This window comes from Dryobates pubescens, chromosome 3 (genome assembly GCF_014839835.1).
Source record: "Dryobates pubescens isolate bDryPub1 chromosome 3, bDryPub1.pri, whole genome shotgun sequence".
In the NCBI taxonomy this organism is placed as follows: Eukaryota; Metazoa; Chordata; class Aves; order Piciformes; family Picidae; genus Dryobates; species Dryobates pubescens.
In genome coordinates this window covers 39754735-39769382 of record NC_071614.1, presented here as the reverse complement: position 1 = coordinate 39769382, position 14648 = coordinate 39754735, and the positions used below count along the sequence as shown (strand labels likewise).

The 14648-nt window shown below is 40.2% G+C and overlaps 1 protein-coding gene across 3 annotated transcripts in view; it reads left to right on the top strand.

Moving 5' to 3' along the window:
- Positions 1-333: 333 nt before the first annotated feature.
- The window catches only part of PXDN (peroxidasin), an 84397-nt gene continuing 70082 nt past the window's right edge, over positions 334-14648 (top strand). For all 3 annotated transcript variants that reach the window (XM_009902101.2, XM_054179991.1, XM_054179992.1), the window contains exon 1: positions 334-612. In XM_009902101.2, coding sequence (XP_009900403.2) covers positions 395-612 — 218 coding nt within the window. In that variant the 5' untranslated portion in view covers positions 334-394. The remainder of the gene's footprint in view (positions 613-14648) is intronic.

Here is a 14648-nt window from a genome sequence, read left to right as displayed (position 1 = left end):
CCCTTCCACTTATTTCCCCTTCCATTCCCTCTACTTCCGAGGTGCCCACGGCCGTTCCTCTCAGAGGGTCCCTCCACCCCTTTCCCTTCCCAGGGATGGAGGAGAGAGAGCAGCAGCAGCAGCCGCCTGGGAGGGCTGGCCCTGAGGCCGGACCGCTCTCCCCGGGTCGGGGGACTCCGAGAATTCCCGTCGAGGCACCGGCCGCACAGCCCGGCCCAGCCCAGCCCGGCCCAGCCCTCCGCGGCTGGGGCGGGCCCATCGCCGTCCCCTCCTCCAGCCTGCGCCGCGGGGTCGGAATCGCCGCGCCGCCGACCAGAGCGGCAGCTGCGGCCGGGGAGCGAAGCGGGAGCGGCGCGGTCCTGCCGGATCCCCTTTCCTCCTCCTGCCCCGCAGCATGGCCCAGCGCGACGCGGGGACCGCCCCCGGCCTCTGCCTGCTGCTGCTGCTGCTGCTCCGCAGCCAGGGGCTCGGCCCAGCCGCCGCGCAGCCCCCGCCGCCTCAGCGCGGGAGCGTGTGGTGCCCTAGCCGCTGCCTTTGCTTCCGCACCACCGTGCGCTGCATGCATCTGATGCTGGAGAGCGTCCCCGCCGTGTCCCCCCAGACCACCATCCTGTGAGTAGCCCCCACTGGGCAGGGAGAATGAACTGAGTGAGGGCAGAGGAGGAGGGAATGTACCTGGGGTGGGAGGCACTTTTGGTAGTGGTGGAGCCTCAGCCCTTTGTCTGCGGTCGAGGGAGGGGTGGGAGGGTGTTGCACCCGCTGGTGACTGGAAGGACCGGGACTGCCGCGGCTGGGTTTGGCAGGGCTGGGCTCGCCGCCCCGCAGCCCAGCTCTTCTGCCCCTTGGGTCCCGGCTCTTGTCCCTGCCGGGTGGCAGTACCTGGGGTTGCAGGTGCCCCGGTGCGTTCTTGCGCGCTTCGGCAGCGCCGGGGGCGGGTGGGGTCTGCCTGGTACCCCTGGGTATCGGGGGGCAGTTGGATAGGGATATTGTGGTAAACCTGCGGGCGTTGTGTCTCCAGCTTAGTCGTGCCTTGAAGGATTTTGCCGGTTCCTTAAGTATCCTGCTTTAAAGTTTATGGAGTTGGCGGGAGGATCGACTGGCATATGTGTGCGTAGCACTTTCTGTTCAGTGCAGAGACATACGTGGTGGGGATGTGTGAGCCAACTGGGACCCAGACCCTGGGTTTACTGAGAACGAACTCGGTTCAAGTTCCTGCAGAGACTTGTAGACATTATTTCACAGAAATACATCATGGTAGTGGTTGGAAGTGACCTCGGGATGTCGTCTAGTCCAACCCCCTGCTAGAGCAGGATCACTTACAGTAAATCACGCGTCCAAGCGGGTTTTGAATGCCTCCAGAAATGGAGAGTCCACAGTATCTCTGACCAACCTGTTCCAGTGCTCTGCCACCCTCAAAGTGAAGAACTTTTTTCCTTATGTTTATGTGGAACCTCCAGTGTTCCAGTTTGTGTCCATTGCTCCATGCCCTGTCACTGGACACCACTGAGGAGAGCCTGGCTCCATCCTCCTGACGCTCTTTAGATATTTAATGTCCATTTTTTTCATTACAATCGTAGAATGTGTTGGGTTAGAAGGGGCCCTTAAATGTCATCTTGTCCAAAATATGTCAGTTGGAGTGCCCACCCATTCCTCTGTAGGGTCTGGTCACTGTTTTGAGTGTATAGTGTTGGTAATAAAATTCACTATTGATTATGATAAACATTTGTTTAATTTATGTTGATTTTATGCTAACAGTTATCTTCCCAGCTTTAGTTGCCTGTGTAAATGTGAAGTTCTAAATGAGCATCCCACACTATTGTGTTTCAGGGCTTTCTGTGAGGAATGGATTTGTTCCACTGACCCGATTAAATGTTACTTGGGCTCCGACAGCCCCTGGCACCAGCCCTGTCCTTCCCTTACACACATGCAGCCGTGGAAGCTGAGCAGAACTTGGCCCTGGGAATTTTCTGCAGGGCCTCCTGTAATAAATTGACTTGTGACTTTGTCAGGTATTTTCAAAAAGGATCTCTAACGCCCTGGTGTGTTTCAGCTTCCAAGTATTATTTAATGTGAAGAGTACAGTCATTTACCATTAACTGAGTCCCTCTTTGGCAAGAAGTGCAGCCTTCTGGCAGGATAGGATTAGTCCTGCAGTACTTGTAAACCTTTTAGGGAACAATACAGGAAGTGGGTGGTTAATGTTTCTTACATTTGTAACAAAGTACATTTACAGAACACCTTTTGCCATGGGATTACAGGAACCTGTGTAGAGAGCTAGTTGTGTGAATCGTATGAAATGTGAAAAATGACAGAAAGAAAAACTCTTTAGAGTATGGAGTCAAGTCTTAGTGTCTTGGCTTTGTGTTAAAGGTAGAAGGGCCTGCAAACAGCAGAAAGTATTAAACGCTGGCCTGGGTGGAGCTCCCTTTTTGGTGGGTGTTCATAATCTTGCAGTGAGCCAGAGGAGAATGTGTGTACAATGCCAGCATTATAGTCATCTGTCTCCGCTACTGTATCAAATTGTCTGCTATCTCAAATTTGGCTTATCATCCTGATATAGTGCAAGCTACACTGCAGCAGAAGGAGAAAAAAAAAAAAAAAGTTTGCAGTTTGACAAAGAACAGTAATTCTCAAAATAAGCCTGTGGACGACCAATATTCTTCCAAGCCTGCTGGTGGCCTTATTTGTCATCTGGTAATGGGTATTCTCCTTTTTTACCAGCCAGGAAATAGGGATCTCAGGGACAAAGAACAATGGTACAATATATTTAGTACTCAGTAGTTTGAAGGTACCAATTATACATAAATACTTAACCTACATGAATTGCCTACCTTTAACTGCAGGATATACTTTCAGCATAATTGTTACACCTGAGGTACTCATTGAATTACCAGGTGGTTTACTTCTCATTTTTACCTTACTGTAATGTAGACCTGCCGGTCTACACAGCAATGTTAAGCTTCATGGAGGTAGCCCATCACCCACAGATGGTTTTCTACACTCCAGAATAGTTTCTTTTTTAAGCATGAAAAGGAGAAGCAATTATTTCATCTCTGGCTTGACTCTCACAGTTTGTCTTTCCTGTGGAGCCTGGCTATTAAATTTATTTTCTTTAGTAGTAGTGTTGATAGCTAGATAATTAAAATTAATGAATTAATTTCAATGGAAACATGTACTTGCAAAATCCTGCAGTGTGTTGATGGTGAGCTAAGTCTGTTTTTACTGGCATCAGTAAATTCCACATTCTTGTCTGTTTTATTTCTTCCTTAGGACATAGATTGACCAAGCAAAGTATTTTTGTAGAGAACCATCGCTGCTAAGTTTTTGCTTGTTTGTAAGTGTATAGTTATGTCATTCTTTGCTGAGCATGGGTTCTCAAAACTGTCCCATATTGGAAGCTGTGTTGACTTTGCTCTGCTTGTCTCACATATAATTTGTTATATGAATTAAACCAGTGTGGGGCCCAGACCAACAGTGCAGCCAAATGTTTTCCCCCACATATCAAAAGCATCTACCCCTAATCTCAGTCTCTTTTTTGAAAGCTGTTCATAACATTACTGGTTGTTGACCTTACCAGTGCTACTTCTGGCTGTACATTTTCTCATTCTCTTCTGTTTCCCCCACTTCTGGCACTTCTCCCTTCCCTGCTGAAGGCTGGGATCCATGACTTAGATTTCTTCTGGAGGGTGGATTCTGTCAGGGTCGAAAGTGCTCACACAGCCTTGCATGAGCACGTGGTTTCACTCAAAATGAGATTATTGCCTGGGCTCCTGATAAGGCTAGGGCCAGAATCCCAGTCAGCAGATCCTGTGCTGACTTCCCTTAAGAATGGAGACCCACCTCCAAAGTGGTTTGCAAAACCACTTCATGCCTTAAGTACGATCCTGGAAGTTTCCTTTCATCTCTGACTAAATATAGAGTGTTCATGTATTCACGGAAATTGCTGAACATATTTATGGTAGACTGTTTAAATAGTCGAGGAATGTAAAATTCTAGATACAGGACTATTGATGTCTTCTCTACCCTGAATTGTATCCTGCCTTTCATTTATTTGGGATATGTCTGTATTCTGCAACCAAATCTGATTTCATGGTGTGTGTGATTCTGACAGAGGTCGTTTGAGTATTGATGCAATCTGTTGCTATTTGTATCTTGCCTAAGGATGACCACACTCCAAACCTGTCTCCAGGACTAGTGACACACTCAGACCAATACTAACATTTGTTCAAAGTTTTTCTTGGCAGCGTCTGGATGCTCTGGCTTTTTTGCTAGCATGGTTGACTTCACTGCAGTTGAGTCTCAAAGACTGAATAAGGATAGAAACTAATGTTCTGTTTTAAGCACAAAAAGTAAAAATTGGTTAGTTTAGTGTGCATAGCTATGTATTTATTTGTATAGATTTCTACTTTGTCAAATACCCATCCGAGAGGAAAGGGGAAAGCATTAGCTGTTTAATTCTATGCTGACTTTCTAGACAGAAGAATGATGTGATTTATATACCTGTATTTTTTTCATCTCTCCATGAGAATTTTTGTGGAATCTGATGTACACTCACAATGCCAGTAAGAAGCATTACTGATGGTTTTTCAGGAGCATTTCTCTTAATATAATTTAAAATGAAAAAACTATGGAATGCCACAAATCACATGTCTATTTGGAGTGTACATGAATTGCCAAGAAGATAGGGGTAAGGGAAACATAATGGCATTTTGCATTTCTGTTTTGATTTGTGATAATATTATGCCTCTCAACAGAGGCATTTAGGGAACAGAAATGGGTGATATGTATGAATTCTGTCAACACAGGAGTCTCTGGGCTATCCTAGAAGGAGAATACATGCTATTTGCAGATCTGCCGCTCGTGGGGGCTGCATTATCAGTCAGCAAACCACCAGCTCATTCTCATCTGAAAAATGCAGGATCCTTCATTTTGATCATACCTTTTAAACCCTTTGAGAAAACTTCCAATAGATTAAGCAATTAAGACAACAAATAAATTCATCTTGACACTGTGAAGGGCACAGGATTGTAGTGTGCTGTCTGGACTGACTATACTCCGCTGTTTAACTGCTGAGCATCAGTTTACATATCAGAGGCAGCTGAGACATGACACTAACGTAAGATTTTAGTTAAGACACATAGATTTGTATATACCCACTATTCACTAAAGGACAGATGCTGAAGGTTTACTTGATGTGGGAGTAACTAAATACAGACACAGATCTTGATAGACTCATGTCTAAGCAGCAGACTGTGTTAGATGCCAGTGATATTTTGCTGAAATTGCACAAAGCAAGGGGAAAGCATAAGATTATTTCAATAAAAATTATTTTAGGTCTTCTTGAGATTAAACCACCTACATTTAGGTCTCTATGCACAGGAGACTGTAGCCATGTTTGGAGTATAAGCTTCCCATCTAGTGAGTAGCAATTTAGTCAATTCAGCCCATCATGCCTGGAGCAAGACTCAGCTTATCTAAAAGGAGACCTAGGACTTTGTTCATTGGGTAACTATGGTATCTAGCACCATTTGAATTCCCTTGAAAAAATGCTTTCTAGCCTCCAGCTGCCTCACCAAAAAAAAATAGAAAAGATAAAAGTCTCCCACTGAGGTTGTTTCATACCTGCTTGCTTCCAACAAATGTATCAGATAACTTAGGACATCTAAATCAACAGAAGGCACCACTGTTAAGACAACTGAGTCAGGCTGCTACTGTTAGGACACTTTATTCATTCACCAGCATGAGTGTGTTAACTTGTATTTCTGTTGACAATAAAAGGACTTTAAACATCTCTATGCAAATGTTGATACTTATTTGTCTAAACAACAGCTTAATTTTTGTGGTATTTTCAGCAGAAAGGAACTAGGAAAAAATGAGCTTAGGAGTTATGCACAATGCAGAAAGTAACTGAAAGTATGTTAATTCTTGGTACATGAGACTGTTTCTCCTCCATTAAGGAGGAGCATTCTCTGAGTACTAACAAATTAAATGGATACTGCAAAAGATACCAAACCTCCCTAGAAAACAAATCATGCACGGTGTGTAGGATGTGAATCCTGCTGATACCATTCCCAGGCAGTCTGTCTGCTGCTCATGGAAGGAGCCAGGACCAGGGCATGAATGTATTAAAGAGACATTTGTAGAGCTTGCAGAATGTGCTTGGCTGTTAGTAAGGAGCAGAAGGGCACAGTGTTGGTACACTGTATGGCATTTACTGGGAGATATTAGGCAAATCTTCTGAGAGATGCAGCAGAAGGCTCAAATGAATCTCTGTTTCAAATCATTAGACCTACTAGTGGGAAAGTATTTTTGTCATCTCAGCAGAAAGTTAAGCCTCATCACATTATTTTTTGAGGAATGGCAAAACATGTGGAGCAAAACCATACTCATCGTTTCCTGCAAGTATCTTACTGTATATTTTACACACTGTCACCAGAGGAATATATTGTCTTGTATTGAAGTTAATAAATACACAATTTCTGGTTTTTGGTGGGGTGGGTTTTTTTTTTTGGTGTTGGGTTTTGTTTTGTTTTTTTTGCTATATGTATTAGTGATCTGTAAATACTTAACATTTGAGTGTTGAAATGCTAAATATGTATTTATTTACAGAAGGATGTCTGCAGTGAGTAAAACCTAAGATCCGTTTGGCCTAATACCTGTTCTTTGGGGGTGACTGAAAGAACAGTTTGTAAACAGCTTGACAGCATAAGGCAACATATAGCTGTTCATCCCTATAATAACTTGCAGTTTAAGGATTTTTTGAGCTAATGATTATTTCCATATATATCTAAATCTTAATGGATTTTTCCTCCACAAATTGTTTAACCTCTTCTTTTTAACTAATTCAGATCTTGCACTGTCAATTTGTGATGACAGCAAGTACTACACAAACTGCATGGTGTAAATTGCTCTCTTCTTTTGCTTGAAGCCTGAAAGTTGCTGACTTCACCTGATGACACTTCCCCATGTCTCTTGTGGGAAGAAACAGTGAATACTTGATTCCTTTTCATCATCTTGATAACAGCCACAAATTAATGATTTTTAATCCCCATTCCTATCTTTTTAAAGTTAAGGAGTCTCCTCATTGAAAGATTGATAATTTTAACCTTTCATCATCTGAATTACTCCTTCCCCACTCTGGTGTGTTTTGAGGTGAGATAATTACACAACTTCCCCCAGTATTTAGATGGGCAGATCTGGTGTGTGGGCCAGTTGGGGATTTATTTGGGAGCATTAGGATCACCTCTTCCTATTGTAAGAATTCTCAAGATCATATTTCCTTCTCCTGAACTGTTGCTTTCATGAAATTATCACAGATAGCTCAAGGTTTTGTCCATAAGTAGAAATGATCAGTTCTAGGCCCACCATTTTACTTGTAAAGTTTGGTTATTTTTGCCATCTATGTTACTTCATGTTAATATGCATTAGATCTACACTTTGATAGCCATTTGTGGATTGTGGAGAGGTCATTCTGCTGTTCTTCCTGGTCAGACTTGTTAAAAATAAATCAATATCATAAGCAAAACTTGTTCTGTTTGTCATCAGTCTTCCTCTTATGAATAAATTGAACAGTGAAGAACCCATCACAGCTCTCTGTGAAAGTGCTAGTGACCTTCCACTGCTATGAAAATTTGCCATTTACTACCCACATCTCTTTATATGCTCATCTGGATCTCTTTATATGCTCATCTGGACTGTGTAGGATATTTGCTTACTAGCTATTTCAAAAAGATTGTCTTCCAGTTCCCAAAGCTTTGAGAATTTGAACTGTGGTCAGCAGAGTATTTTTTGGTTTGTTCTACTGAAACGTTTTAGAAAGCCACAAATCAGTGGATTGCTTGGTATTGCTGGCTAGGTCTCCAGTTCAAAGTCACAGCTTCAAACCTTTTCCTGTCTTCCTGATTATGCTAACACCTTCAGTGCCTCTGCTGGTACTCAGTTTTCCCAAATAACAGCAAAAGTAAAAGTGACAAGTTATATCAGTTTTCATCATAAATCTGCAGAATTTAGGGACATGAAGGACACAGAGTAAGAAACTTTTGAGTAGCAGAGACAAACACAGGATTACTCACTGGAAAGATTAATAAATGGATACTTGGACATGAGTAAATGTATTCTTTCTCTTCTAATTCCCAAAGAAGGTTGGTGAAAAAATAACAGGGAGGTGCCTATCCCTTGCATCATCAGAAGGTTCTGGATGTGTGGCACAAGGAGAGGGGCGATGTCTCATCTAATGTTGTGGTAAACACATGCTGAAGAGAAAAATATGACTAATAAATTTTCCAGCCTCCTCAGTTTTTCTGAGTAGCTCTTAGTGATTTATTTTCCAGGTAAGGTCTATGCTTATTAGGAGATGAGATGGGGATGTCATTAACCAATGGAAAACTTGGGCATTTGGATATCAAATAAACATTAGGTTGCCCAGGTGTGATTATCAATTGGCTTGTAAGTAAACTCCATTTAAATTAAAAGATTGGGAAAAAAGCAGCAGGGAAAAAAATAAAAAGGGAGGAAGTATAGCCAGTAAATAAGAGCTTGGGGTAAAGACAGAAGGAAGCTGTGGAGAGAAAATACCATAATACAGTAGAAGAAACTGCCATGGCTATCATAATGTGTAAAAAATCATAGACAACTATTCAAAAAATGACAAAATTAGAAGAGAAATGTACGATATGTAAAATTGCATAAGATTTTCTTCCTTTCAGTTAAAAATTTGCTTTTACAGAAATAGTCGACTGTGTCATGGGTAAAATGAAAATGCTAGATTAATGTTTTCAGGCCACAAAGGTGTTTTAAACAATTAAAAAAACCAAATTGTAAACTTTCACCCATCTTGATTTGCTTCTCCAAACGGTATTTTTTCAGTTCTTTCTTTTTGGATTGAAATTTCAGGGACATTCAATGCTTATTGTAATGTATTTACAGAACTTTTCCTGACTTCATCTATTACTGTATGATTTAATATTTTGAGCACTCAAGATCTCAATCTCATGAATGGTAGCTTATGCTTTGTATACATGAGCAGTCCCCAAGCTTCTGATTCTTTCTCGGCTTGGGCATTTGCAGTGTCTCTTTCCAGCGAGCTGAAGTGTTTACTGCCTTATAGGCTAAGGCTTCACTTAACAGAAAAGGGCCATGTATAAAGCTGACATTTAAAATCTGTATCACACAAGCTAAATATTTATCATTGCTTGTCTTTCTAGAGATGTTTATGTATAAGAAAAGGTTAATATTTTAAATACTTGTGTGTATGTCTGTGTTTAGATATGTATACACACACACACGCTATACATACTGTGTATGTGTGTGTGCATATATACACAGTGAAATGGAAATAACTGAGCCAAATTGTCTTTATCATTTGTTCCATTTGGATTTGATGAAAAAAACCCAACAAAACAAAAATAACTTTACAGTCCTTATTTTTGAAAACATGGGCAGGGTTTCAAGACAATCCAAAGAGCTAGCCGAGCTGGAATGGAGTGACTCAAATATTTCCTTTTCCTTCCTTTGCTTATCAGACTGCCAAATTTGATTTCTTTTTTGGTATGGAGTTATTACTGTTGCTAATGAGAGTTAAGTGATCCTTGTAAAAAGAAAACTGAATGAATGTTTGATTATTGCAAATAACAAAGATTCTCAAACTTGTTGGGAAATACTCGTGAGAGAGAGACCATGGTGAGCTTTCAGTTTTCATGTCTTTTTGTTTAAGATTAGGACATTGGACAGATAGTGCAGTGCTTGGCACGATTTCTTGAACATTGAAAAAGTTTGTAGATTCAGAACTCTGAAGTTTGGTGCAATGTAGTGTTATGATTTGAGGGTTTTTCTGATGCTTGACTAATAAAAATTAAGAACATACATATTTAACTTCAAAATTAGTTTTAAGGCCTGTGACGTTTCTCTTTTTTCTCTTGGTGCTCTCTTGTTGTTCAGGCTTTCACATCTTTTATTCTCTTTCCAGATGCCACTCCCCAAATCTTTGAGAAACATTTTCTTTCAGCATTCTTTCCCCTTAAATCACTTATTACAACCGTCTGCTTATTGCCTGGCTGAATTAAAAAAGGAAAAGAATGAGAGTTGGTACATAGTGTTACCTTAACTAATGACTGCTTTTGCTATGCAGGATGCTGAGTGTCAAGTTCCTTGCATTGTGTTAGCCAGACTGATGGATTTAATAGCCTTTTATTAGTCATATGGCTGCCCACTACCTTCATAAGATTAAAACTACAGAATAAGCAAGTCAATGCTTGCTTGGAGTTATCTTCTGTCAGTGTGCAGCAGAGCTGGGGCTGCATGAAATTCAGTGCAGCCTTCTCAAAAGAGTTGAATTCTGAGGCTTGTAGCCTCTAAGGTCCACCATGTCTACACATGGTAAATATTTTGGTTTTACATGGTTTTACTTTGATATAAAAATCTCACTTTGATATTTCATTATGGCTTCTATTTAATGACTGATTGTCATGATAATCAGATAAAATTCATGATAATCGATTTGCCATAATAATCTGATAATTTTCATGATGATCAGATGAAATCTGTCACCAATATTCAGATCTTTAAAGTGTATCGAAATTAAAGGCTTATAATATTTTAGTGGTGGATGAGGATGTTGGAACATGTGTGGGGCAGAGTGTGGTCTGATGCACAGATAACTCTAGGAAGCCATTCAGAACTCAGAATAAATACACATGCATGCCACGTTGCATTATCTGCCAAGATAGTGCAAAAAGCTGGAGCACCAGTGAGATAGTATGACATACCTATACCAAAAATGCACTGTGATTTGCTGCTGGGAACCTGCCTGTCAAAGCAGGATGCATTTTAAGGACTATTTTGTCACTCTTCGGGTTAGTAACTAATTTAGATAGGACAAAGTTTGGTTTACTGGCATTTTTGTAAACTTTGAGAAATCTGAGAGGTGGGAGTATTTAAAGGTATTTTTAAAAAGCCATCAACAGAATCATGACATTCAGATCCTTGAATTGAGTAGGTAGCATTCCCAGTCTCCAATAAAAAAAGGTCCAGGCAGTTGTTTTTAAAGTACCAGAGAAGGACAGACTTTCCTAGGACAGGAAGAGCTGCAGAGCTGCTCAGGGCTGCAAGAGCCAGTGAGAGCAATTTGAGTCTGTGAGTCAGTGGTTTGCTCTGGTCAAATTCAAGTCATTAACTTTCTGATTTAATTTTATTGGTCTGGGCAAAGCTTAAGTAAGTGTAATAACACCTATGCAGGGGGTAGAATCAGCTAAAGTCAGTCAATTAAAATGTTCACTTTGTGTGCATGAAGCATGCTTTGCATGAGGATTGGAGGTGTAGCTGCCAGGAGTGTAAATTAATTGCTACCAGGAAATGATTAAAGGGCTGTAAAGACCTTTCTTAGTATAGAAACATCTCCTGTACTTAAAGTAATTTTCAAAACTCATGCTCTTCTTCTTCTTCTGGATAAGCTAGGTCACAAGAAATTTCTAAAATTTGAATACATGCCAAAACCATCTTTATTGATTCAGTGAATGACAGTTTTGAAAACTTAATCAGAAAATCTGATCTTCCCATTATGATGTGAGTATTTTCTGAGAAGTTTTGTAATGTGTTGGCTTTGTGTTCTTTCCTTATACATTTAGGATACATCTTGTGTGTGAAGAATTGCATAAAAGTAGTGGAAACAGAAGAAATACTGTCTAAACTGTAAAAATATGCTGGGACACAGTGTTCATTGAGATTTCCAACTGAACAGTTTGGCAAAGTAATTTTAAGTGGCAGAAAGCAAGTTTTATAATAAAAGAATATTAACCAGCATTCAGTGTCAATCCTTAGAGCAGTCATATCTGTATAAAAGAGTTCTGTCCATCAATGGATATAAGACAACTATCTTTTGAAGAAATCTGTGGTATGCCAAAGACTTTAGATAATACAGGAGAAGTTTTCCATTTTTCAGTGACCAACACTTACAGAACAGAGATAAGAGGTAGGTAAATAATTTGTGTACAGCCCTCCCACCCAGGTGTGTTATGTAGGTCAGTTCCATAACTCTATGGCATGTGTTTATCATCCCTTGTTCATTAAAGCCAGAATAAGAACTAGTTGTGGTTTGGTACTTACCATTCAACAATATCAAGTTGAATTCAAATTAGTTTTGTCTTTTCAGTGTTGGTATAATTTTGAATTCCCAAAATATATATGGAACTAGTAATATCCATGCAACTCAGATGCTTCAGGTAACAATTTTTCATTACTTCTCCTATACCTATTTTCTGCAGATATCCATGAGGAATTGTTTTGCAGTAGCATTAGCACGGAGCATGTACCTGTCTTGCTTGTCAGATGTTTACGACAGAATTTGTATTCTGGTTGGTTGTTGGTGTTTTGTTTTGGTTGTTGTTTTTTTTTTCAGCCATTAGCTACTTTCCTGAACTATTTTCCTGAAGATCAGCAAAACATGTATCTCACTATTGGTCTATACTAGTAAATACAGCCTAACTAAAGTAGAATTTGCATTTATAGGATTCTTAAATGTTAAAATATCTATCATTTACTTACTGGCTTTTGCAGGTTGACTTTGCTTTGAAAATATGCTTATTTCTCTGAAGGAATATTTAATTTATTTTTCAGGAGCCAGTCTGCTGGACAGAATAAACAAGCAAAAGCTTTTGAAACAATATGATGACTAGAGTGGAAATAATTAGTTTTATTTTTTTAAACTTTGAATTTTGGAGCAAATTGAACATTGTGGTAGACACTTATAAGTGAAAAATCTTTTTGAGATCTGAGCCCACATTTAAGAAATTTCCAACAGCATCAGGATTTTTAAAAAAATTGGTGAATACCTTTAAAATTTGATTTATTTTCTCTTAGTGTCTCTTTCATTCCATAAGTCTGTTCTTTTTAACTGTGTAGTAACAAAATTTTGTTGAATGTGAAATAAAATATCTATTCAGCTTGGCCTTATCTTTAGCCTTACAGTTTGAACTTGGGAAGAAGTTTTCCCTCCAGAGACCAGAGTCAAGCGTATAATCTCTCAGGAGAGATTTCAGTCATCACAGTACTGTAGTAGTCTAACATCTGATGCCTGAGGAAGCTTTACTCATAGAGGTTTATGCACTTAAGAATTAAGTGCTCAATTTGTGGCTTGCACTCCTCAGCCTCTTTAATTCTACTTAAGTATGTCTTAAGTATTTACGGGAATCCCAGCCATAAATTGGCATTTGTATGCCTCTGGGTCAGAGGGTGTGTTTATACTTCTGACCAGTCCTGGAGCAATAATAATTTAGCTGTGGGTCCAAGAAGATTAATTTTCAGAATTTGGTGCATACCGTGTGTGGGAAAGTGTTATGGCAATGTTCTTAGTCAAGCAGAGTACTAGTAGTTACACATTTCCAAGACATGTAAATATATATTTCTGGGTAGAAGAAACATTCCAACAATCTATTATTCAAAGCTGAAAAGTAATTAGTAGATATATCTGGTTATTGAAGCTAAGAAATTTAAAAATTTTGACTACAGGTAGTAAAATTCTTTTTTTTTTTTGGAGGTTACTATTTATACTATTTCCCCCTGAGATTCCCTCTACTTAAAGTCATCAGTTGAGTATTTTAAAGTTGAATGTCTTTTTCTAGTAGCCATTTCCATTGCTAGTTGTAGGCAGAAAAAAGCTTCTCTTCTCCCAGGAGACAAGAACTCACAGATGGCTCTGCTGAGGCTGTCTGCACTGATGAGGAATGAGGAGATAAATACTGGAGGAGTTCTAACGCAGCCCCATCACTCCCAGCGCTTGTTCTGAGTTTGCTTTGCCAGGAGATGGAGGAGATGGAGGCAGAGCAAGAAAATAGCTAATTTATCTGCTCTGGCAGCCAGTTGTTAACCTCAGGAAGTATAAAACAGGATTTCAAGAGCTTCAGTCCTTTCAGTGGGGTGACCTGGGATTTTCCATAAAGTTAGAAGGAAGAGCCCTGGCTTTGTCTGAAGCCAGGAAGCTTGTCTGCAGCCAAATGATAGAGAACCTGCACTTCTGCTTGTGTTTCTTCATGTGGGAGAGTAGTGCTTTCCATGTTAATAGCAAAATGTGCTTGGCGTTCTATAAGAACAAATACCCGGATCAATTCTAACACCGCCTTTGAGTCTCTTTGGATGTAGTAAGACAGTCTCTGTATTGGAAATAACTGGGAAGCGCAGAGCAGCTGGAAATACGTTCCGATAAGATCAGCCTATTAGAGGGGGAAAAGTGACGCATAGATTTGCAATGAATAAAGGCATTTGAGTCAAATTTAGATGTTATTTTTAGATGCAGTAATTCCTTCAGTTTTCCACATCCTTTGGCTTGGTGTTGATCTTGTACTGCAAGACTCGTTTTTAAACTGAAGGAGACAAAACGGGCATTCTTACTTAGGTCATTGGCATTGTAGATGCTGGATGTTATTTATTGGTATAATAAATACACTGCAAGCTCGGATGCACAGTGTGAATGAGGTTTTCTGCCCTGAGGAAAGAAAAGCCTCTAAATGTACTGTTGGGGAGACTGCTGATGAAGAAGAGGGGCTGAAGTGTTGGAGCTAGAAGGAGGCTTAAGAAGCAAGTTGGCCTCTGGCACTGTTGTAAAATGCAGGTGATTCTTCTGTATCAGTGTGTATTTTCTCTGATGAATATTGATGCTT